This window comes from Equus caballus, chromosome 9 (assembly GCF_041296265.1).
Source record: "Equus caballus isolate H_3958 breed thoroughbred chromosome 9, TB-T2T, whole genome shotgun sequence".
Taxonomy (NCBI): domain Eukaryota; kingdom Metazoa; phylum Chordata; class Mammalia; order Perissodactyla; family Equidae; genus Equus; species Equus caballus.
In genome coordinates this window covers 6,773,333-6,799,626 of record NC_091692.1, presented here as the reverse complement: position 1 = coordinate 6,799,626, position 26,294 = coordinate 6,773,333, and the positions used below count along the sequence as shown (strand labels likewise).

Sequence of the window (26,294 nt, the reverse complement as noted above, 5' to 3'; positions counted from 1 at the left end):
TGTCTAACTGGTGTACGAGGTGGACTTTATACATTTAATGTTTAAAAGAAAACGAGCTGATATCTGTTCTGTTAATTTGGAAAAAAAAAATTACACCCCTGAATATCCATTCAGATAATTAACTATGATGACTAAGAGGAAAGTTTAAAAAATCAAAAGGAAACACATCCTGGGTCCTCAGGTGCTTAGAAAGGCAGACCTGCAGCCACCGATCCCCACTCCCCTGTGTGGGGACCTAAAAGGCCCTTGGTTTCTCATTCCGAATATGAGACAGTTGGCCTGTAAATGGCCAAGTTATCCTCAATATCTGGTACCTCCACGGTTAGATACGTGAACTCTCTGGTTTCCTTGAGACCTGGGACAGTAGGTCAACCCAGTTGTCACAGACATCATTCATAAGCATCATTTTCCGGGGGGAGAGGCTATCATAGCTGCATGGCTGAAAAAGGTTCCATTCAATTTACCTTATGAATGATGAATTCTTACAAGAAAGGGTTTTTTCCCCTCAAAACAATCAGTGTCCTCCTACTCTACAGGTAACTAGTGGTCTGCCATTCCAAGGATTTAGCTTTGCTGGAACTTGAGGAGATGCAAGGCCTTCTCAGTACCTTGTGGGGGACAGTGAGCTCACCCCATCAGAGCATGGGGCTAATTTTTCTGCATTTGGGAGTTTGGGTCCTCAACAAGAGGTTCTTTGCCACGGCCCTTTGGTGCCAACCATTCTCATGAAAGATCTGGGCAAAAGTGTTTTAGCAGAGCTCGTGACAGACAACACTCAGCATCTGCTTCCCCAGGTGGGTCTGTGGCCTTCTCTCCGTGGCCCGTGACGCAGGCAAGTGCGAGCGGGGAGCACTGCCGGCTCACCTCGCGTGGTGGGGAGCAGTTCTCTGCGGCGTCTGTGCCGCTGAGGATTGTGATGGGATTGAGAAAGACGTGGTGGGACGTGCTGCGGAAAGCAGAAACAGCAGAGCTGGGTGCGGGAGAGGCTTGCGGTGGTGCTCTGCAAAGCGACACAGGGGCATCTGCGCAGGAGGAGCGAAAGCAGGGCTGGAAGAAATAGTGGCCTCATGTCCCCATTCTTTAGACTCACTCCTTTAAAGGACGAGAGTCAGGGAGGCGAAAAACTCTAAGATGTTGAAGCCAGTAAGAGATATTTTTGGACTTAAACTTTAAAAATTCCCAATATTGAAAACCAACTTTCTCTCTCTTTTGTGACTTGAACATTTTGACCATTACAAAGACCTTTGGGGATGAGTGAAAATGCTGCTAAGCGTCATGAATTATTTTTGAGTGTTTTTGAGTATTTTCGAGTTAAGTATCCTGAGACTGATCAGGATCGCCTAACAGACAACACGTCACTTTTTTTTGGAAACTATTTTTATGAGGGAAAAAATGCATGAACAATGAAATGCAAATTCCTATCTGTTTACCTATTTTCATGTTTCCCCTGAAAACATGAGGCATGTTAATACAACACAACTATTTGAAAGGTAACAACATGAAAACATTTTACTGTTGTTAATTTAACATACAGGCATCTGAGGAATGACAATTACCAGCCTTTATAATCCATTATGCAAGGTGACTGAGATAAAAACCAAGCAGAAGACATTTAAAAAAAAATCCATAGTATATAAATGGGGAGCAAAGAAAAATCTAATCTAACTGTATTAAGATAAATGATTACCAAATTGAATGCTTTAAAAAAACTGCCTTCACAACAAAAATTGTATTTCTCGTTTCATCTGACATTAAGAGGAATATGAACTACTATTTCTTAAATAAAATAAGAACCTGGAAAAACAATGAATTACTTTGTAAATATTAGAGAGTGGATGTAAAGACAGACTTCAAAATGAGCAGTAGGAAAAACAAAACCCACTTATGAATATTTGTTCTCTTCCCGACCACAATTTTTTAAATTTACTTTGGTAATTCCGGACGAAGACTCTAATTCATCATGGTTTCTGGACTAATCTCTTTAAGTCAAACACTTTCTAAGTGTGTTCGACTTATCTAATGCCGCTGTCAAGAATAATGTATTTAAGAAAGGGTGCAACGCAGAGCAAAAAACTACTACTAGAAGGACAAGAAATTTAGAATTCACTGCAAAAAAAGCCATATTTGATATTCTTAGACACATGTTCCTATTTTTCACAGCAGTTACTTATTAATACCAACACTACACTTGAACTTTCCCAATTACACAGTACAATAAGCCTGTCAAGATTTCCAGGAAATAGCCATCAGTACCTACTGTGCTTCTAGCTGCCAAAGCTGGGTTGGCCGGGTACCAGAATCAATACTTTCAGAAGAATGGCATCCTCAGATCACACGGACTCAGAGAAACCATCACAAGGAGCACTGAAGAAAATGCCATCGCTCATTTACAACATCCTACTTCAGTCTTGAACGGAAGCTTTCTGACTACAGCCATGTCATCATCTCAGAGCCGCTGGTTTGCACATCACACTACTCCACTGCCTGTCGAGTCTGTGGGAAAACCTCGCGGTTCCCAAAGAGAGTGAAATAAAATGCCACCACGTGACACTGGGCCTCTGCTTCTGCTGCCTGGTGGGGGTCACCTTGCTGTGGCTCCATCTTGGCTCACGTGGCTCTTGAGCTTTTGGACAAATCTCTTCTCGAACACCTATCTGAGAAGGACACCTGGGTACCTTTTCCCCTGTCAGGTTGAAGACGCAGTGAGCCACATGGATAAGAAAACTATTTTAAAATACCACTCTTTTTCAGCTAAGAAAATTATGGACATAATTTAAAAGTATGAATGTATTAATTAGAAAAATTAAATGAGGGCAACTTAAGAAGGTTTTCCTGCAATTACCAAATGAAAACTATTGGAGAACTGTTGCTTCTACTCTGCTTTTATGAAAATAGTCATCACACCAGTAGGATAAACATTCAAAATACGTAATAGGATGGATCCTCATTAATTAAGCACCAGAACAACTTTATAGATATCCACATGTACATATGTATGTGTATATATATCACACATATACATAATATTATATATAGATCTCATATATATAATATTATATATATAGTTTGTTACTGGTTAAAGTAAGTAAATGCTCTAATTAGAAAAATGAAAATCAAATATGAGAAATAGATACAGTGACACACTGAGGTTAGATTTTAGTTCTTTGTGTTGACTACCTATTGCTAATTTAGCACTCAATTAGAATTAACTTTTAGATTTTGAGGGCAGATAAATCAGTAATGGGATTTTTTCCCACAAAGGAGAGTGGTACTTTTAAAAGCTTTAATAGACTTGATGTAATTCAGTGCAGGACAGGAAAAAAATATACGTGGCCAACATATTTGCATAAATAACTTTCTTCTAGAATTTAAAATTTCCTCAAACATTTCATATAAAACAGGTTATACTTTCCTGCTGACTATATTTGAGAAATAATACAAGTAGGATAAAAAACTTTTCTAAACTTTCAAAACATCTGAATAAAAACAAAGATCCTACTTTTAGGCAAGATGTTTAGAATTCTGATTTATAAGACAAAAAAGTTTTCTTAGAACTTTACCTTTTTGTATCATTTCACATAATCTAGGTTATTATAATTGAATCATGATATGGATGTCAAAGTTGAATTTTAAAGATACAGTAAATTCTTTTTTCTGATAATTATCTTTCATACATTTAAACTGTGTAGCATTTAGCTCAAGATGAAACTTTTTAAAAGAAGCCATAGGGTTTTGTCCAACTCAAAGATTCCAGCACAGATTTTCAAAGAACGAAGTACATGCGATGACATTTATGAAATGCTGTATGATGAGGTCAAAACAGTGACGATACATCAGCAAACACATTTGAGTAAAGTACCCGATGGTCTAAGGAGCAGAGCCGCCTCCTGGAGTTCACCCCGACTCTCTTGCCCCAGCCCTCCTGGACCATGCTATCACTTACTCTTTCAGGATTTGTCCTGGAGGGCCTTACGGTTCCTTTTAAAGTACACTAATAACACTTTATAGCACAACTTATTCTTAGCATGGGTTCTCAAATCAAGAGAGCTATTTCAGTGCATATTTTATGGCTATATTGCACAGCCTTTATTTCAAAACTTCTGGGGGAAATTCTGATAATGAAATTTCAAGATGATACAACTATTTATAAGGAGCTTCTCTCTCTAGAAATGGTTTTAGACTTCAGAGATCATACTCACTTCCCTGGCAATAAGTAAGACATTAAAAGAAATAGAATAAAACTTCTGAGTAGGCAGGTGCCCATAGAGGACGTTACCGCAGTACGCAGAACGCCAGGTGTGCAACGTGACATGGCTATCACCATGTACTAGAGGAATCCCATGACGTCAAATTCATTAACAGTCAGCAATGAAATCACCAGGCAAAATGGCGCTTATGAAGGATGTGAATTCAGAGAGCGAGGGCCTCCCATTTTCCTGATAAACTTCTCCCTAATTCAAGGGTATTCTAATCAATGATGTTGTGCTTTCTAAGTGTGTTCAACTTGTTCAACTTGAAGCCTTCATGGGAGACACCAGGCTGATTGAAAAATAATGGCGGCCAACCACTTTGACCCAACACAGCTCACCTTACAATTTCAGAAACATGTCACAGAGCAGTCACAACACTGAACTCTGAACGCAAGGGATGGAAAAAACATGCCATTGAGCTGGTCCCTACAAATTTCAGGAGGCTTCATTCTGCCGACTGCATTCTTAGTCATAACGAGTGAAAACAGCAAGATTATTCAATCTGAAAAGTCACAGATGTCACAGTGGTATGGAATAATTGCCTCTTATTTTCCTTTATCAGTGTAGGACAAGCTCCCTTTCTGTAGCCTACACCATATAATAGCACTTCAGCCAGGTTCCCTTTAAAATGAAAAGTGAACAGGTTTCCCAATGTTGGCTTTATAAGATCTAAAGAGATGATTAAATTCAGACCAGGCTGAGCTCTTAATCAGAGTTATTTCAGCCACTGATTTTTGTAAAATGGAGGAAAAAAAAATCTCAATAGGCAATTTGCATTTGCAAGCACTGGATTTCAGAATTCATCACTGTTTTCTTTAAAATGTGACTAAACCTTAATGGAATTATAATACTTTCATGAGGTTAATAATTCAGTCAGCCCTAGTCATATTTTGTTCTTCTTTCCATTTTGACCATTTCAAATATTTTAATATCGCCCACCACAAACCACTGAAAATGATCATTTCTGGTTATTCTACTTATTTCTCCAGTGAGCCAGATGATTTTGACCGGGAGCTCCAAGTACCATTTGAAAAGTTGAGTCTTTAAAAACCTTCAATGTTTTAAACACTTGGTTAGAAAAAAAATTAACAACTACTTGTAAATATCTACTTTATGTGCTTTATGGTGTCTTTTCAAAATGAGAGTATAAATCATTGTACATAAAATCAAAATAGTTAATATACATTTTTTCCGGCACTTTCTAGAAATTAGGTCTTAAACATAAAACATCTTATAAATTTATATAACAAAAATAAATGTTTATATTTTAATTGTAGATAGATTACCTTAGGGTGGCAGTTCACTTACGAAATCCCACACTGTTGGTGTGGCAGCAGAGATGATCAGAAACACACATTCAAGTCCACAGCCCTTCAGAGATGGACGTGATGGCTGCCATCCAAATGTGTGGTCTGTGTGCCAACACAGAGATTAAGGCTCTCTGTTTCGGAGGAATGAGCTCTGGGTTAAAACAAGCATAGAAGTACCACAATACTCATTGAAAATACTGAAAAGGCTCTGAAGAGTTTCAAATACTGGGGAAAAAAAACCTTTTTGGCTAGAAAAATAAAACAAAACATCTAGAAATGACTTCAAGTCCTTTGGGAGAGGCTGCTGACGTGGAGTGCCAAAATCAGAAGGACTGAAGACCTAAGAAACTCAAGGGCCGTCCCCAATCCTATCCAGGGTTCCGATGCCTGGTTGCAGCTCCTTGAAGAGGACTGGCGAGCTGACGGGAACCAGCAACCACAGTTTCTTACCGTCTTGAAACACCTACGTCGACAGCAATGACCAAGCCTTATGGGAGAATTTCCTTGGAATGAACCATTAGGAACTGGAAGATTTCAAAGGGAAAAAAGCCATACCTATTAACATTAGTAGCAGAAAGGGAAGAAAGGAAGAAAATCCTGGCTCTTCGGAATGGCAGTATTTTAGGCAGGTGGAGGTGTGGTTCTTGATGAGTAGATCTCTTCCTTACATCTTGGCTTTCCTCACCAACAGGACGAACCCACTGACAGCTGGGAGCTTTCCAGAGGGCGGGGTGCACGAGGGAGATGTGCTTGGGTGTGCCAGTGCCCCCACCAGGCAGGGGCAACACTTGCGTGCAGGCAGGTGTGTACCGCAGTGTTTCTGAAGCTGGGAAACAGTCACCAAATCTTCAGTTCAGTTGTCTTCAGTTTACTAAAGCAGCATATAAAGTGTAGGCTGATGTCGCTTCTTAGCTTCCACAGAAGAAATGTCCCCAACGGGCTGGTCATGTGATATCTGGGGCTGTCTTCTGCGTTCCTAGAGCCTGGTGATATCTCTGCCCTGCTGTAGGTCGCCAATGCTCTCGTAGTCATTCTCCTTTGGGAAACGACCAGGGTGGCCATTGGGCTCCAGGTTGGCCTTTTCCTCTTCTCTGTTTAGAGTCTGTATTGCTTCGTAGTCAGGTTCAGGCTCCTCGCCGGGTCTCCCCGCCGGTGGAAGCGTACTGATGCTGTTGGGAGTTTTCTCAAAGTCTTTCACAGTAGCATAGAGATCATTGCAGGAAGAGGGCGACCTCTGAGCAGCTCCTTGGATGGAGGTGTACGTGGACTCTGGCGCTTTAAGCAACTGTCCTGATTTATTCCCTGACTGTCCAGGTTTATTTACTGATGAATACATAGCCGAGATCTAGAAAACAAAGGATGAACTGGATAAACAAGCTTCAAGCCCGACTTCTCTCTCTCCCTTTTTAGTGACAAGCTAGATACTTAGCACTATGGGAATGTGTCCTTTTAAGATTTGTTCTTTATTTTTGCTGATTTTTTTCCTGTTTTTGTTCGGATATAAGTGACATATACCATATGTAAGTTTAAGGTGTACAACATGATGATTTGGTACACATATATCTTGTGAAATGATTACCCCACGGTTAGTTAACATGTCCATTATCATAATTATCATTTCTTTGTGATGAGAACATTTAAGATCTACTCTCTTAACTTTCAAGTTTAATAGTACGATATTGTCAATTATGGTCACCATGTTGTACACTAGATTCCAAGAATTTACTCATCTTATTGCTGCCAGTTTATACCCTTTGATCAACATCTCATTTCCCCCACCCCCAGCCCCTGGGAACCACCATTCTACTCTCTATTTCTGTGAGTTCAGCCCTTTTAGATTCCACATAAGTGTGAGAACATACGTCTCTTTCTCTGCCTGACTTACTTAGCACAATGCTCTCAAGGTCCATTCATGTTGTCACAAAAGGCAGGATTTCCTTCTTTTTTATGGCTGAATAATATTCCATTGTGTGTATATCTACATATGTGTGTGTGTGTGTGTATATATATATATATATATATATATATATATATATATATATGTGTGTGTGTGCATATATGAATCATTTGTCCATATATCTCTCTCACATTTTCTTTATCCATTCATCCATTGATGGACAGCTAGGTTGTTCCCATGTCCTGGCTATTGTGAATAATGCTGCAATGAATATGGGGGTAAAGATCTCTCTTCAAGATAGTGATTTCATTTCCTCCAGATATATACCTAAAAAAGTGAGTTCCTTTTTTTTTCCCTGCTTTTTCTCCCCAAATCCCCCAATACATAGTTGTATATTTTAGTTGTGGGTCCTTCTAGTTGTGGTATGTGGGACGCCACCTCAACGTGGCCTAACGAGTGGTGCCATGTCCATGCCCAGGATCTGAACCAGCGAAACCCTGGGCCGCTGAAGCAGAGCGTGCAAACTTAACCACTCGGCCACGGGGCTGCCCCCGGGTTCTTTATTATCTATATGAATCCTGGAGTACATTAGTAAAGAATAATTATATATATTATCTCCAACTTTGTAAGTAGACCAGTCATATTAGCAGAATTCCATGAAAGGTTCTCTCCAGGTCTGCTGAGGGGAATGGGGAGAGCAGGTGAGAGGGCAGCTCGAGAGGCCCCCAGGACCCGCCCACAGCATCATGTCTTATTTTGTTTCAATCTCAGAATGACATTTCACCTGAAAAGGGGCTCTGCTCTACTGCTTTATCAAAAAGGGAAGAAAACATGTATGAGATGAAATGATTCTCAAAATGTGGGCTTCGAACCAGCAGCAGCAGGATCTAGGAATTTATTAGAAAGGCAAATTCTCGGGCCCGCCCCAGAACCGCTGAATCAGAAACTCGGGGCCGGGGCCCTGCACTCTGCAGCTTCTGACATCCACCTCAGGGCGAGGACCACTGAATTAGACTGATCCACTCTTCCTGCATCACAGTGGTCTCAAGAGTAGTTCCTGGATCCTAGTTGGCAGTAAACATATATGTGTAAAAGCATCATTTTCCATTAATGCTTGACTTCATTGCATACTATTGGTCAAAAAGACATTTACAGAATGGGCTAAGTTTTCTTCAGTGGGAAAATTCAGTCTTATTTGCAAGCAGGAAACTCAGCAATGAAATTAGGAGACAATCAACTTACGCTCTTCCTACGCACACCTATTTTCCACGCACACCTGCTGAGTGTCCCTAATAGATAACGTATCATCTCTAATGTCAAGAGGGATGAATTTTCTTTGGTAATGAGAGATTAAATCTACTGATTAAGAGATTCTTTGGGGCTATTATTTTATTGTTAGAAATCATGGTTGGAAATTAGTAAAAATAGCCTTCATTACTTGTACTTATCTTGGCCACAGTGATCGATTCATTCAAACACCCGGGAAATAAATGAACATGCTTCCTGACAGATGCTTGGTTTTCAAGTGCAGAGGGAGATTTTCCTGCTTTCCCCGCTCCCACATACTGTGGACGAAGTTTCCAGCTGGCCTCAGAGGCTTCTTAAGACAGGCCTCTACATGGAAACTGGCCATCTGCATGAGAACTTTTCACTATGGTGGCTCCATTTTGCCAGGCCTCGACAAGCCAAAGGCTCAGAGTCAGGGAAATAATCTTTAGGAAACTCTTGCCATGTTGCTCTGACCTTTCTAAAGAATATTGAATTAACATTCTCACCTTCGAGGTTTTAGTGGAAAAATTACTCTTAAAGTGAAGAATTATAATTATTTGAATTTAGGAAGAATGAGGAAATCTGCTTTTGATAGTGAAGTGTGAATATATGGAACTTATTACCCCAACGGTGGTCCAAGCCAAAAATGTGGACAGATTATAAAGGGGTAAATCATGGAGGTCACTGACAAAGGAAACCAGCATTCTAGATATCGATGCCTCTCCTTCAAGGGCAACTTCAAGGACAAACACATTTCCCTAGATTATAATAATGAGAATTGGCCCCTCACCAGTTTCTGTTTCTCTCCTCAACTTTCTTCCCCATGGCCTCTGCCAGTAACGGCCCCCCACTTTTTGTAAGTACTGGGGTCTTCTTGGCCTTTATACTATTTTTTGAACTACAGGCTCTTTCATTAACTTGCAAGTTAATATTGTCTGGGCATGAACCTAATGTGCAGAGGGTGTCATTGTAAATCTTAGCTCCAATCCAAGTTTCTCAAGACTTCTGAGATTCCTTCTGAATATCTGCCTTCTACAGCTATCGCTCTTATTTTGTATACAGCTTTCTCTTCAAGCCCCTTTGCCATTTAGCTTTTCAATTTTTCTCTTTAAAATCTTTCATCTTCATTATTTGGTCTGTACATCGTTATTACGTTCTCATAAATTATTTTCTTCCTTTTTTCTACTTTTCTTTTTATAATCAACCCTTTCCCCATCACTCTGTCAATGTGGGGTCAGAGTCCTTAGAACTCAGGTCTCCGTCTCAGTTTCGACTGTCTAACCTTCTACTACATGAATACAAAAATAAATGATTTCCATGTTTCTTTTTCCCAAATCTTCTTCCTAAAATGGATATATGTGAATCATGGTTCTTTATTCTATGTAAAAAATTCATCAGTATAACTAGGTCCAATTTTCAAAAACCACAAATGTATGATTAAAAAGAAAAGGAATTCAAAATTGTACATAGTCTTGATTTATTTTAAAGGATTAGTTTTCAGGTCTCTTATCTATCTTACTTTCTTGTCCCGGATGGGAAGGCTCTGGTACGGTGTGGAACACAGACTAGAGGAGGTCAAAGGAGCTGCCCCAGGCCCCGGGGCGCGGCCACTGCCCCAGTCTAGTGAGGGGCGGCCACATTGGAGACAGGAGGGGTGCGTGCAAGAGAGCATTTGGAGGTGGACTTGAGGGGCCTTGGCTGCTGACTGGGTCTAAGGACAGTGAGGAAAATGGGGTGTCAAGGATGACCCCCAGCATTTTGGCTTGTGCAACCAGGCAGATAGACAGTAGGTCCATTTCCTGGGGTAGGAAACAGACGGGCTAGGAAACATCCCCTAAGAAAAGCCCTTCTGCTCCTGGAACTTTCAATGTGGGATTGTGGTCTCTCTTCATATTTTAATAGTCTACTCAGAGTTCTCTATAGGAGGAGCTGTACCTGCATGTGTACATTGTTTCTGTGCATGTACAAAATTCACTCTGCTAGGAATTCCAAACAGAAGCTATAAGCAGCTGGACAAATTAAGGTGCACAGCTCTCTGTCTGAGCCTCGCTTGACACAATAACATATACACTGGCTTTCACCATCGTAACGCTTCACTGAAAGTTTAGCCAGTGAACTTTTTGCCCTGGTGCTTAGGAGAATATTCAATCCTTTCTTGTTGGCTGCTACGTCTGCCAGAGCTCGAGCCTGGAATTGTTCTTCCTGGAGTTACCTGCTCTCTGCCTCCCAAATCCCTCACTGAGACCTTCTCCCTCTGTCTCCCAGATGGGATCAACTTCTCGACACACACCTGTTCCAATTTCCTGTATTTTCCAACCCCCTCTGAGTTTCCTTCTAACGTGGACTTCCTGACTGCTGACTACATCTCCTGTCCTTAATTCCTCTTTCCCATTGCTATCTTCTCCCCGCTCCTTTCTATTCTTTCTGATCCTTCTTTCCTACTTAGTTTCCTTTTCTTGGCTGACCTGTCTCCCTTCTTGTCTCACCATCTGCTGGTCACTCTCTGAGCCATTATAAAGCCAACATCTCCAGCTCTGCTCTCTAAACTTATGTTGAAGAGAGCCCTTCAGCTTTTACAGACAAAGGGCAACATGACCGTGAGTTTATTCCAGGAGAGAAGGTCTCTTCTTTATGACAGGGGCTTTCTGGTTATTTACAAAGCAACAAAACTTACCTCTTCTTCTGTGAGAGTGGGGTCTTCTTCCCGGGACTTGTACGACAAGCAGCTAAATCTCTGTTAGAACAAACACAAACCAAGGGAGAGTAGTTGAAGTCAATAAGCCAACCCAAAGAATCCTTTCTTTTGCACGTTTGGATTATTTAGACTATGGTTTCAATTCCTAATTGTCACTGAAGGATTGATTATCAATCAAGGAGTGATAATAGAAAAAAATGATGTTTCTTTATCAAATGCCCGAAATGTAAATTTCTACAGTTTGCATGAGTCATCAGGAAGATTCTTAAGTCATCTGGAGACTTTTCACAGCTAACGGAGAAATCAGCTCACATTCTGTGGCTTGCTTCCTGTGGAATACCCAAACTTAAGCGTTACAGGCTATTGTTTAGAAATTGTCACAAAATAAAACCTCTTATTTGATTTATATAAAGGTATATATATAACCAGACACAACCAGAGGCACCCATGAGTCGGTTCCCTCCATGCGTGTTCCTGTGCTTTGATTTCTGGGATCCTGGCAGGGAACATACCTCCACGCTGCGGAGGGAGCAACAAGCAGAAGAGGCTAAATGTGTGACAAAGCGTCTAGTCTCTCTATTTAATTCTTGGTCTTCAAAATGAAGGAAATAACACTTGGCCCCAATTAGACATGACGTCAAAACTGGAAAGAATCCAAGTAAGGTGCCAAGAGGGAAATCTTTTGTCAACATGAGTTTTCAGTATTTTATTACTTGGAGGGGGAAAAAAGTCAAACGCAGCTTACACTAAAACAGCTTTCATCGTTCAACGACCTTGAAAGTGTTTCGAGATATTTCCCAGAACAATGAGCAATAAAAGCCCCAGGATTAGCTAGATTCCCACACGTGTGAAAAGCACATGAAACAAACACGCTGGAGCCCACCTTGCTGGTTTCACTGGTCCCGTCCATGGCTCTTTCTTCTCCTGCCTTTCTCTCTTCCTTCTGAAGGTTTTCATTTTCATCCAGGAGTTTGACAGGTACAGGCGGTGGGGCCTCCTCTTCTGGATCACATGCATTTCCAAGAATACTCTCTGCATTCACACTCTGTCGACACTTCTTGTTTCTGTCCACCGAGGCGTATTCAGCAAAGTCCGCTTTGCCATCGATCTGGGGCCCTGGAAGCTCTTTCAAAGCGGAAGTTGACTTGGACCTGTTGCTGTGGCCTTTACCCGGGTTTGCGGCGGCGGCCACCTCCTTAATTTCTTTCACCGTTTCATACAAACAGTCCTCCACCATGTTTTCTTGGGAGGAACTATCCTTGAGCACTTCATACGGTCCTTCCATCCCGAGAGCCTGGTCCCCGTCCACACCTCTCTCATTGAGCATCGTGTCCACCGCGCTATCCGGAGGAATTCTGGGCAGTTCCCGGCTCTGATGACATTTTGGTTTGCCTGTGCTGTCCTGGGAGTCCAAGAGATCCGAAGCCGAGGTCTGGACTTCCTCGTAATGTTGCATGCAGGTCAAAGTACTGTCTTCTGAAAGAACTAACGTGGCAGAAGCATTAAAAGTGGAGAAAGACCATTCCTTAAATAACTATTCGTGAATCAGATCATGAAAAGTGAAGTTAAGTCAAGGTGCTTGCTTTTTATTCGACTCTTGCCTGCAAATTATAGATGTGATGACTGCTAGCTGATATTATTTCAATCACAGCTTAGGCTAAAGCCACGCATTACATCTTTCCAACACAATATTTCATACACCGTCTTGGCTATATATCTAGTTCACTGCTTGTTGTTACTCTCGAGGGGACTCCTGTAGGCAGAGGATCCAACTTGACCAGGGCATGAAAGCAACATTCCATGGGGCCAAACTGGGGGGGACTGGACCCCAAAAAGGGGGGCATGTGTGCTGGCCACTCTCCCCGACTCTACCAGCCTCCTCCAGTTTGGAGGGATGGTGGGTAGCCAACCCTTTCACAGGTCACTTTTGTTGGGCAGACGTGATAGAAACAATGGGGCAAAAGTGTACCCTAAGGCCATTATCCCATAGGGACCGCACGCCCCATGCCTCTTTAAGGTCTTCCTTCCATCTCGCTGCCCCACCCTAACGTTTCTACTCAAATTAGAAAATTCCAAGGGGAAATTCTTGGATCACCACAGAAATGTCACCACATGGAGCTGCTCAGTCATGCCTTACCAAATGTTTTTTCAGGAACTACTACATGCCAGGAATGGTTGAGGTGCTGGAGACACAGCATGCAACCAGGGTCCTGTCCTTCCGCTACTGACACTGTAGTGAGCAAGTTACTAAATTACCGTGTCTCCACTACATAAAGAATATATAATATATACACTATACTATAGATTGCTTATATATAAGTATAAAAAGCATAAGTATACATAAGTGTAAATATATACTTAAACATATATTTATACCGATATCTTCATATATATTTATTGTATATACTCTTTATATAATATATATTCCTTATATATTAAATATAATCTTTATATATATGTGCATGTGGGTATTTATGACTTATGACTTTTTTTTTTTTTTTTAAAGATTTTATTTTTTCCTTTTTCTCCCCAAAGCCCCCCGGTACATAGTTGTGTATTCTTCGTTGTGGGTTCTTCTAGTTGTGGCATGTGGGACGCTGCCTCAGCGTGGTCTGATGAGCAGTGCCATGTCCGCGCCCAGGATTCGAACTAACGAAACACTGGGCCGCCTGCAGCAGAGCGCGTGAACTTAACCACTCGGCCACGGGGCCAGCCCCATGACTTATGACCTTTTAACCCACTTGCTTTTACTGACCAGTCTGGGATTCTCTGAGACCCCTGGAGCCCAGAACAGTGTCTACCACACGGTGGGCACCACTGTGTTTTTGCTTGAAAAACTAAATGAGTGAATGAATAATAAAGTGCTCACCTCTTGTCCTGCCCTGCTATAAAGGCTGTTGCTCTTTGCGGGGATTAGAAATAGCATCCCTAAGGAGTAACTGGGGAACGTGACAAGGAAGCCCTGAACCCTCTGAACCTAATAGCATCACCCCCCTGTGTTCTAGATACTTGAATTGCAGGACGAGGTCAACTTTTGCCCTGTGGTTCCAGACGTCTGAGGCACGGAGGACAGAGAACCGGCCCTGGAGCGTGAAGACTCTGGTGTCAATACTGACTGTCCCACAGGTTCCTTGTCAGCAAATAGGGTAACAGGACCATCTCCCACCTCAGGGAAAAGTGCTCTGGAAACTGGAAGTGCAGCTAGGACTTTCCTCAGCGAGAGCATCCTGGGCGTGAAACAGGCAGTGTGCAGAGCGACGCCTATCGAGGGTGTGCCAGCGACTCAGACTGCCGCCTTCACATTACCGACCCTCTGCATGCTGACCGTATGATCTCAGGCAGATTATACCCTCCCTACGGCAGGCACACAAGGCCCCCCAAAGACGTCCACAGCCTATCCCTGGAACCTGTGAGGAGGCTTTGTTACAGGGCAATGGGGGAATGAAGGCTACAGATGGAGCTATCAGCTGACCTTCAGCTGAGGGGAATAGCCTGGCCTATCCAGGTGAGTCCAGTGTAACTATGAGGGTCCTTAAAGGGAAAGAGGGGCAGGAGAGTCGGAGAGGGACCTGAAGACGGAGGGGAAGGCCAGCAGTCAAGGACGGCAGGTGGCTGCTCGACGCTGAAGCAGGCAAGGAAGTCAGTTCTCCCCGAGAGCCTTGGGGAAGAAAGCAGCCCCACTGATCCTATGATTTTAGCCCAGGGAGACCTCTTCAGACCCTGACCTCCAGAGCGGGAGATTAAGAAAACCGAGGTTGTGGTGATTTGTTGCAGTGGCAACGGGCTGCAGTTGCCTCACCTCCTATAAATCGTGGATAGTGATGATACCTGTCTTACAGGGTAGTAATGATTCCTCTCTTACAGGGAAGCAATGATACCTATCTTACAGGGTAGTAATGATTCCTATCTTACAAGGTAGTAATAATACTTATCTTACAGGGTAGCAATGATTTGTATCTTACAGGGTAGTAATGATTCCTATATTACAGGATAGCAATGATATCTATCTTACAGGATAGCAATAATACCTATCTTACAGGATAGTAATGATTCCTATCTTACAGAGTAGTAATGATTCCTATCTTACAGGGTAGTAATGATTCCTATCTTACAGGGTAGTAATGATTCCTATCTTATAGGGTAGTAATGATTCCTATCTTACAGGGCAGTAATAATACTCATTCGACAGGATAGCAATGATACCTATTTTACAGGATAGTAATAATGCCTATCTTACAGGATAGTAATAATACCTATCTTACAGGGTAGTAATGATATCTATCTTACAGGGTAGCAATAATACCTATCTTACAGGGTAGTAATGATATCTATCTTACAGGGTAGCAATGATACCTATCTTACACAGTAGCAATGATAATTACCTATTGGGTACCAAGGACTCCTATAGTACAGGGTACTAATAGTATTACTATTAATAATAGTAATTTTATAGGGTAGTCATTAGCATAAACGAGTTAGTACACACACAAACCTTAGAACAATGGCACACAGAAGCCAATTAACAAATACTAGCTTTTCATCCAAATGAGATCAATTTTGCCAAAACTGGTAGTAATACTAAAAGTGAGCAAGAACACATTTCCTACTTTTTTGAGCTACATGGTTTGAAACCTAGTCCTTTCTTAGCTGTGAGGCCTGCGTGGAAAGCTGGTGTTTGCAGAACTTACTGTCACCATTGGTGAGAGCCCCGTTCTGTTCGCTGCTGGCGAGCGCGTCCGTGGCCAGGCTAGTAACTGAGCGGCTGAACATCTCCTTGTCCGAAGGCTGCCAAAACAAACGCACGGCACTAAGAATCAGCCTGCAGAGCAGAGGGAACTGTCCACAGCTTTCTCGAAAGATTAAAACAGCAACAACCAAAACCTGAATCCACGACTTAAATTTAAATCGAGTGAAGGTAAATCAAACCGAGTTCCTCAGTTGTCCTAGCCACATTTCAAGCACTCCACAGCCACATGTGGCCAGTGGTTACCGCATCAGGGAGTTGAGATACAAAACACTTCCATCGTGGTGGACGGTCCTACTGGACAGGACTGGCCTAGGGTCTCAAGGGCACTGGGGATCTTTTGAGGCCACCTGCAGAGGTTCCCACCTGATGATCACAAACGGGCTACAGGGAGGTCGTGGGGTATCAGTCCCCTGAGCTCCAGGAGGAGGGGACCCGGAGCCCAGTGCTGTGCCAAACTGACTCTAGCAGCAGCAGCCTTCTTGGACCACAGGTGCTGCAAAAGGTTATTCTTTCTAAAGGTGTGCCACGCCATGAAAACAGGGGAAAGCACCAGCCTTTGTCATCTGAAGGGAAGACACTTACATCAGGTCAAAGATAGTGGTAGAAGTCAATGACATTATCTATTTCACAACCAGCCAAGTCTCTGCTTCAAGGTTCACAAACAGTCATCAGCTAAAAAGTAGATTTGCAAAGACTCCTTATTCTCACAAACACATTTGGGACCCTTGGAGGGAAGAGTGGCATTGATTGTTTCTTTTCTACTGGGCTGGCATCTGTAGATATTACCTGGAATAATACACCAGGCTGAGCTATAGCTAGGAGTCGTCAGAAAGTAAGCTGGTAGTTCATGGATTTCTTTAAGTACCTGACTGGTCCCACGTAGCAGCCTGAATCATTGCTCATATGATCCGCTCCCCCACCCTTCTCATGAATGCATGGCCTGCGTGACCCAGGAGGCCACACCCAGACTAAGCTCCAGGACACCCCTCTATACTCTTCTAGCATCGCTGTAGGGCTCAGGCAGGACCTTGATGAGGTTGTCCTGTGACTGTGAGGGGGGACCCATCCCTGGCTGCTGGCCCCATGAGAGACTGAGGGCCGTGGAAAAGCCGGCAAGGCCAGGCTATCCCTAGGCGGTTGGGGGTCCCAGGCTCTGGTGAGCTTAAGGACCAGCTGTTACGGTTGAACTATGGCCTCCCCAAATTCCTCTTGAACCCCTAAGCCCTCATACCTTAGAATGTGACCTTATTTGGAAACAGGGCCGATGCAGATGAAACTAGTCAAGATGAGGTCATACTAGAGTCCTTACAAAAAGGGGAAACGTGGACAGAGACAGACACCCACATGGAGGGATGACCACATGAAGAGACTCGGCGAGAACACCACGTGACCATGAAGGCAGAGATCTGCAAACCAAGGAACGCCCCCGACTGCCAGCCAGCAGGCCGCCCGAAGCTGGAAGGCAGGCCGGAACAGGCTGACCACAGAGCCCTCGGAAGGAACCAACCCTCAGACACCCCGATCTTGGATTTGCAGAACCGAGAGACAATAAATCTGTAATCTAAGCCGCTCAGTCTGTGGTCCTTTGTTATGACAGCACTAGCAAACCGATATACTGGCTGGAGCTGGGCCGAGGCAAAGAAGAAACATCCCTGCCGTAGGTCGGAGCTATCAAAGGATGCTTTTGGCAGCTGCACAACTGCATCCGTTTCAGGGACTCTCCCAAGAACCTGGCCACCTGCACAGGCCTGTACCCACAGTGAACATTCACGGCAGGAGGAGGACACAGCCCAGGCGGCCAGCGAGCTCCGGCTGAGTTCTTTCCCTCCGTGTCCTTCAGGTTGTGAGCATGTGGGAACATGCTCAGATAAGTGGCCGATATTTTAAAACACAGACACACACACATGCACACACACACAGACACACACACACACACACAGGCTCACCACGTTCATCAGGTTCTCGTGGTCCCCGCTGTGCTGTCTCGGCTTCTTTTCTCTGAAATGGCAGATAAAACATCACTGCAATATCCAACATGCCACCTAAAATTAAACACACAGCCCATTTCCTATCCTAATTTTTATCACCACTTAAATCTCTTTTAAGGACCAAGTTTATTTTGCCAAGGAAGCAGAAGCCGGCCCGTTACTGGCAGGCAGTAGGGTCTGAGGCGGAGTCATAGCATGGGACAGTCTCCTCTCCTGCTCTCTCCTTCCTCCAGGAGTAGCAAATACACGTTCCCAGCAAGAGGACCGAGGCAGGTCCCTGAGTTGAAACTGTTCTAGAATACTGGAATGAATTATCGAATTATGCTTTTTTTTTTTTTAAAGGAAATCTAGACAATTCTCATCTAATTTTTCTTAATTCAGAGTCTTTGCAAAGTCACACGCTGCAACAGGATTGAGAAAATAATCCAGGAAAACACAAATTCTGGCACGTCAGGAAGGGCACATGCTCTCAGGATGAGTCATATGTACTTCCAGTCTATGGAAAAGTCCGTCAAGTAAAAATAGAATTTATTTTTACTCAGGACAGGCTAAAGAAAGCCATGAGTCCCAGAGAAGTTTGCCATCTCTGGATAAGGCAACAGTGACACCTAGTGGGAACATGAACAATTACAGAGGCAGGCCCTCCCAGGCCCAGCGAGCAAAGCTGCGCTCGCTTCTGTTTCTTCATCTTCCTGGTGACTCTGTCCTCGCTGGTGAGGCCTGGGACCAAACCGGGCGGAGGTTAGTTCAGAGTGGCCGGCTGTTCCCCTCTTGACAGCGACTTTAGGGGAGGAAGACCTATCCAGACTTTTAAACGACACTTGTTGAGCGTCTTCTGAGGTTACTGAGAGGAGAGTCTGGCAGAGGGCTTGCCAGTCTCACCCGCCCCTGGGAGCAAGCAGTCCACCAGGATTGTAACACGTCTGAACATCTTAAAAATTACTCCTAGTTAGAAAGAACTTTGCTTCCCTCTGAGCACAGAGCTCTTTTTTGAGGAGTACAGACATTTTACATGAGGGAGGGATAGGAGGAGAGAAGGGAGGGAGGAAGAGAGAGAGGGAGGGGGGAGTATAATTAAAAAAAAAAAAGACAAGACAATTATTTCACATAATGCATGTCTTTCTTGTAGGAAAACTAATCTGTTTCTTAAACCGCAGTTCTAGATTACAAATCTGTAATGAAGTGAGCCCTCCAAAGCCACATGACAGTAAAAATTCTCAGTAACCCTCAAGTGGCAACAAAAAGAATTTCTCTAATGCACACCATACTTAGATTTCCAAGTGTCCACAGATGGAAAAAGACAATATAAATTTTGACAAAGACGTGCTCAAAAGAACAGTAAGAATTTCATTCTGGGAAGTTTCTCATACAAGGGTTCTTCCAGCTGCTTCCCAGCAAAATCAAACGTAGATTTTGATTCAACTAATAAAAAGTGTCCTGGGATGCTTTGCAGCAGACAAGTAAATTAATCTTAATCTCAACACATAAATTTCTGTGAATGTCTATACAGTGGGATTCCATTTATAGCAGGCTTTCAATATAAAGTGTCTTCTAGGTACAGGGAACGAGTTATTTGAAGGTTCCAGTAGCTACCCATTGCTCTCACCTGTCACAGCTGGAGCACAGAAAGATGAGGAAGGCGATGAGAAAGAAAGTGGCAACGGCCGCCAAACTCCCCCACAGGACAATCTGCATTTGTCCCTCGCTCAGCATGCTCCCGGAGGGTCCCATGGCGGGAGCAGTAAGTGGCACAAGCTGGTGGAATAAGTCAGTCCTTCAATGCTGGCGACATGGGAACAGAGCGCTGTGTCCTCCTGCAGAGAGACCACCGTGTTTTGAAATGACTTCTCGTGTGATGTGCCAGAATCCTGTAACGAGTTCACACTGGGAGGAAGGTCTCTGAGCAAAGTCAGGAGCTGTGTGCAGGGGGCACTGTGCCCAGCGTTTGAGGCAACGGATGTCTTGTTATTTGCATATGACTGGGGATAGATCCTCAGTCATCAAATAAAGTCAGATTCCAAGTACTGCACTGCAAACAAACAAATGCTTATTTGGAGTCTTTTTTGCCAGAACAGTCTAAAGCATTTACTACAGCTTTCACAAACGTGCGGTTTACATTTTCCCCACCTGTCTCCCTAGCTCCCCAAACCTGCTTTTCTTCCAGAAGGTTTAAGGTCAATGCACCTAAGGAAATAGAATGTCTTTATATTCACCTTCCTAACCCGTTATCTGTTCTGAGTCTGTGACTGTTTATTCTCAGGGCAGGCTTTCACTAAGCTCCTGCGAGCACTCCGTAAGCACGTTTTCAAATCAATGGATGATGTACGTCCTAAAAATACGTCACCAGCAGTACATAAGACCTGTAAATAAACAACTACCAATTACGCATTAAGAGGTGTCCCTACTACATTTCAGTACCTGGCATGTGCCTGGGACTCTGCTAAAGGCTTTCCTTATTTCATTGCTGCCAGCAGCCTGTGAAGAAGGCACTGCTAATCCCCACCCATTTTCAAGACAAGGACTCTGAATGGCAGGAATATTGAGTAACCCCCACCCACACCCCCACCCCCACCTCAACCTGCAGGTGTCACAGCTGCTAAGCGGCTCGTGGCCCCTAGAGGGCGCTCCTTCCCCTGGGGGCTGCTGCTTCCTGTTTCAGCTACAACGCTTCTATGTGAAAATGGTCAGATGAGTTTTGTGAAATACGCTGAGTTACAGATTTTGAAAAAGAAGAGTAATATATCAAATTCACAATGATCTCTCATCAGCGAGGCCTTGTTTCAAGAACATTTGCTTCGCTCAACTCCAGAACAGACCATTAAGTTGGAACAGCCTTTAACTTAATCTCGTTTCATGAAGAAAGTAATTTTTTTGTCTTAGATAATGAATCAGAACTTAAATTTTTTTTTCTTGAAGAAGACTGTCGATGTTGACATTTTCATTTGCGTCACTGAAAGAGCCGTAACTGGACTCAGCCATCACTGAGTGTTCACGTCAAGCCAGCGCCTGGGTGGCTGGTGGCCAACAGGGCACTGTGTTCGACGGGACCAAATTTTCTCCAGGTGAAACACATCACATTTATTTGAATATTTAAGGCTGAAGAATAAGAAAAAGCTGGAGAAAAGGAAACATTATCTACAATGTATGCAGAAGGAGTTCCAGGAGCTGAAGTTAGCTGTTTTCCTGAGCTCCTGGAATCAACAGGAACACTTCCTAATGCTCTGTAAACATAGGAACGTACAACTTCCTGTGTACTCTAGAACTTCCTTCTCCCTGTGTTGGTTATATATTACGCCTGCAAACACTCAATGCATGCAGTAATGGACGGTCAAATGGCTTTAGCACTGAATGACAATCACCATCACTTCTATGCTTTGTTGAGGCAACACATAATTCACTTTAAACTCACACTACAAATTGGCATCACAATAGGTTATTAAAATACATCCAAGCAAGCACATGAATCATGGTGACCTATGAATGTATATGAAACACATTTTTATTTACAGGTCCAAAGCAGAATCCATTTTTGGAAATACAAACAAAAGATACCTATGGTGCAGGCGCCTGCTGGTTCCTTCATTCACTCACTCATTCATCTACAGATTTAGTCAACGTCTATTTATAAAGGGCTAAGTTCTTAGAAAATACTTTGCTGTGAATTATTCAAAAGCCAGATATCCATCCAGCAAGCTAGCGTGGGCTGTCGCTCCCTCTCCACTTCTGTATACGTTTTTCTTCTTCTCTCTCTCAACAGGGGGGAGGTCGATGGAATACAATGAAATATGTGGGGTGCCTGGCCTCCCAGAGCACTGGAGGGAGAAAGAGGATGAAAGCAGATTATCACAAGCTACTGGATAAAGGATGTAACGCAGAGAAGATATGTCAAAAGTCCTGGCTCACTCCTCTTCACTAGAACTGCTGAAAAGCTGCTGGAAGAACTCCTTTCCCAAGAGTTCTCATGGTGGATGAAGATCTCACACTGAAAACAGTGATCATGTGGTACACGTTTCTGACTCATATACACTGTGATCCCTTAGGACACAGGCTCCAGCAGCTTGTCAGCTTCCTCCCCTCAGAAGCCTCTAAGTGCAACTCTACAGGGGGACCAGAAGCAATACGATCACTGGGGGCGAGGGCCGGGCAGCAGGGGCAGAGACCACTTACTAAATCCTGCAGGGGGCACGGGTCGACCTACACATGAACATTGACCCTCAGGGCAGACCTCCTGGGTGGGACTATTCCCATTTTAGAGAAGTTCTGCACCCCTGTCTGTTACTCTTCTCTCCGGGTCTCTTTCTTTTGCTGGACTTCTGTTTCCATAACTCTCTTCACAATTCCTTCTCTGGTTATCTCCTTCTTAAATTCCAGAGGCTCAACTACAAGTGAGACAGGACTGGCCTCCCCACTTGTGTGTAGATGGACTGCCCCCCTCCCATGCGTGTAGAGGGACTGTCCTCCCCGAAGTGTGTAGATAGACTGCCCTCCGCCATGTGTGTAGATAGATGGCCCCCTCCCCTATGTGTATAGACGGATGGCCCACCCCCAAGTGTGTAGATGGACTGTCCCTTCCCCCATGTGTGTAGATGGACTGTGCCTCTCCCCACGTATCTAGATGGACTCCTCGCCTGTGTGCATAGATGGACCACATCCCCCATGTGTGTAGATGGACCGTGCCTCCCCCCACGTATCTAGATGGACTCCTCGCCCGTGTGCATAGATGGACCGCATCCCCCATGTGTGTAGATGGACCGCATCCCCCATGTGTGCAGGTGCATACATATGACCTTCATGTTCTTCTTTCCTGGTGGAAATGACAGTGGAGGCCTTGTGTGCGTGGTTTTGGCCTTTCCAAGAGGTGGAATGGCCTTTCCCCCTATGGCTGGACCCTCATGTACTGCCTTCACTGAGCTTCAACATCCTCATTTGGTTTATATTGAGCAGTGGAGGAATCAGTGTCCTTCCCCGTGGCCGAGAAGCTTCCCTCAGGATCAGCCACAGAAGGACAGAGTAATAGGCCACGAGGCACAGTGTCTGGGAAGTAAAAAGTGACCCTGACAAGGAAGGGCCCCTGCACAATGATGGCATGTTCCAGATGGCGCACTGTGCCCTTTACCACCAGGTTCCATGTGGAAAAGACAATCCATGGCTGCAAAGCCCACGATACTGTTATGGTCCTTGAGGACCGTCTTATTTTCTGCTCATTCCTACATCGATAAGATATTTTCTGAGTATCTAGAATTAATCCACACCAGCAGAAATACATGAACAACTTGGGGCTATCTCTCATGATTTTTTTTCTTAAATGACTGGCCCTAAGCTAACATCTGTTGCCAATCTTCTCTTTTTTCTTCTCCCTAAAGCCCACCAGTACACAGTTGTATATTCCAGTTGTAGGTCCCTCTGGCTGTGCTATGTGAGACACCATCTCAGCGTGGCCTGATGAGCGGTGCCACGTCTACACCCAGGATCTGAACCCGTAAAACCCTGGACTGCCACAGCAGAGCATGCAAACTTAACCACTTGGCCACAGGGCTGGCCTCTCTCGTGATTTTTTTCACGGAGATATTTAAGCCTATTTCTCTTGACCATGTTGTTAATTAACAATAAAGTTGTATTCAATTATAGAATATTATGTCTTCAAAGTTTAAAAAATATTCCCTTGTCAGACTACATGCGCGAATATTCTATGAGTTATTCAACATAGGGCAAAGGAGGACCATTCATTATTCCTCAACAAACACTGATCATGGCACCCGAATGCCCCTAAATGAGCCGCAGAAGACTGAGAGTAAGGAAACAGCAGAGGCAGTGGCACGCCTCCCCACTCCAATTCTACATCATTTCAGAGTACTGTGGGAACTTGTCGTTTGGCCCGAAGAAAGGTCAGTGCTTGAGGTGAGAGGACACTTTCAGAAGCTGGGCTGGATAATTATCCTGGACTAAAAGCTCCATAATCCCTCATACTTTTGTATCCATCCAGTTCACGATTTTAATCAATAAGCGATTTGACCTTTAGAAAAACCGACGGGCTTTTACTTTGAGAGCAGGTTTTGACCACCAGGTGGCAGTGTAATTCTACTCTCAGCCCTAATTACCAGGCTCCTTAAGCGGGAACTGCTCAGTTCTTCTTTCTGCTTGTGCCTTATGCTTGGCATTTTAACTGTCTTCGTTAAGCCTGGAGAATCAGCCACCAAAATCAATTCCAACAAGAAAGAAAACAAAAACAGGATGAAACTAATGATAGTTGCAGACCAAATAGCAGACACCTATTTTTTTTAGCCAAGTGCCCTGAACAGAATAGGTGCCCTGACCATGGCAAAGACTGTGAATAATAATGTGGTGGGTTTGGGATGGCGGGTCCAACTGGCCAGGGAAGCAGACACCCGAGCTCCTCTGAAGCAGGTTTCGGGCAGTAATGATGGTCATTACCATTTTATAGCTGTCCCAGTTGACGCATAATTAAGCCTGGTTGAAACCACCTCCACTCATGGCCCCTCATGGACGGATGAAATAAGGAGGCCAAGGACCCAACCCCATGGGAACACCTCCTTCTTGGTCATTACCAGGTATGGGAAGCATGTGGTTAAATGACACTTTATGAGCTACATATTCGCTAAACAAATTTAACAATGGCCAAGGAGCCAAATTCTCTGCCGGGCTCTTGTTCCGTGAGGCCTTGTCAGATCCACAGGCTAAATTAAGTTCTCAACAGAAGTCAGGTGGGTTTCTCTTCAGATTAAAGGGACCCCCACATGGGCCAGCCTGCTACACTGAACTGCGTGTGCGTGAGAGCTAACCAGGTTGGCTGTAGACACGGGACCCACCTGAGTGAATGCCTGCTGTCCGTCCTGCTAAGGCACCGGGGGGCTCTGCCTAACAGGGTTGTTACAAAGAGCTCCCTATTTCTCTGCTTCCCTGAGTCGGGGGGAAGACACCCAGAGAGCAGAAGGTGGAAAAGCCCTCCAAAGTAAGGTTTTTCTTCTTTATAGTTTACCGAATGATTTTAGAACATCACTACAGCGCAGTATCTTGACATTTCTTTCTGCAGCAGCTTAAGAGGAGCACACCACCGTGAGCAGAAGGAACCAGGAAAGGCTAGCATCACCCAGCTGCCCCTGTCATCACGGCTGGGGGCTGACGCTAGCAAGAGCCAGGCAATCACTCCAGGAGCAAGTCATAAATCCTTACGGCCATCTGTCAGCGAGGCCTGATTACTCTTCGTACATCCGAACTTATTGATCTGCACAGGAAACGGGAAAGCTGGCCCTTGGCGGGGGGTGGGGTATGTGTGGCTGTCACTCGTCTTCAAAAACACATTAAACGTACATTACAGAGGTCATACAGTTTACTGCTTATCAAAGCCCTGCTGCCATTTTGGTTTTGCCTTCAGGAAAGCCCAAAGGCAGGCGACTTGGGTGGGTAAGGAATGGCTTCCAAGGGTGCTTTGCTCATATCCTGACTTAAGAAAGCAATTCCCAAGGTTCTTTTTTAAACTTTAACAGTAAATCTCATGAGAGGGCAGGTGACTGGGGAGGGAGGAGGGGAGAGAGAGAGAGACAATGATTCTTTGGGACTGGCTGGGGAGCAGAGGGACGGTCTCTGATTTTGCACAAACAAGTCCTAATGGGACATTTCACAAAGGGCGCGCTGGGCTTCAGGTTCTGTTTCTTCCCACCTGGGATGCTCGCTCATTGATCTAAATTCAAAGTTTCTTGAGGGCAGGGACGCATCCGTCTCCCACCCCGCCAGCTTCTCAGCATCTACATGCGCTGGAAAACAGGAGGCGGTCAGGAGATTTTGACTGAATACTTGTTTCTGTAGGAAGAATGATGCATGGATTTCCAACCTGACTCTCAAAATACACGCTTAGTGAATAATTCATCAGGTAAGGGAGGGAAGGAGAATGGAAGGGATGAGCACGTCAGACAAATGATTAAAACATAAGCCGAGCGCGTCTGAAGGCGGAACCTCAGCTCTCAAATAAGCGCAGCTGCCCGGCTTCTCTGAACTGTCACCCAAGCAGCCCAACGTCTCTGGCGAAAAGTCACGACGCTGGAAAGGTTGGTTTCTCTGGATGTGAGGCCTCACCAGCCTCAGCAGCCCTCTCAGCACCGGCAATGTCCCCGTGTCCCCAA

At 44.2% G+C, this 26,294-nt stretch overlaps 1 protein-coding gene across 8 annotated transcripts in view; it reads right to left on the bottom strand.

The window, feature by feature from the left end:
- Positions 1-5,346: 5,346 nt before the first annotated feature.
- PAG1 (phosphoprotein membrane anchor with glycosphingolipid microdomains 1) overlaps positions 5,347-26,294 on the bottom strand; it is a 129,737-nt gene continuing 108,789 nt past the window's right edge. For 5 of the 8 annotated variants that reach the window (XM_023648395.2, XM_023648394.2, XM_070221395.1 and 2 more), the window contains 6 exons: positions 19,763-19,970; positions 18,115-18,166; positions 16,110-16,206; positions 12,305-12,906; positions 11,401-11,460; positions 5,347-6,905 (listed from right to left, as the gene is read on the bottom strand). In XM_023648395.2, coding sequence (XP_023504163.1) covers positions 6,537-6,905; positions 11,401-11,460; positions 12,305-12,906; positions 16,110-16,206; positions 18,115-18,166; positions 19,763-19,887 — 1,305 coding nt within the window. In that variant the 5' untranslated portion in view covers positions 19,888-19,970 and the 3' untranslated portion in view covers positions 5,347-6,536. Of the gene's footprint in view, positions 6,906-11,400; positions 11,461-12,304; positions 12,907-16,109; positions 16,207-18,114; positions 18,167-19,762; positions 20,186-26,294 lie in introns of all 8 variants that reach the window. The other 3 variants (XM_023648393.2, XM_070221396.1, XM_070221397.1) reach the window with 1 other exon arrangement.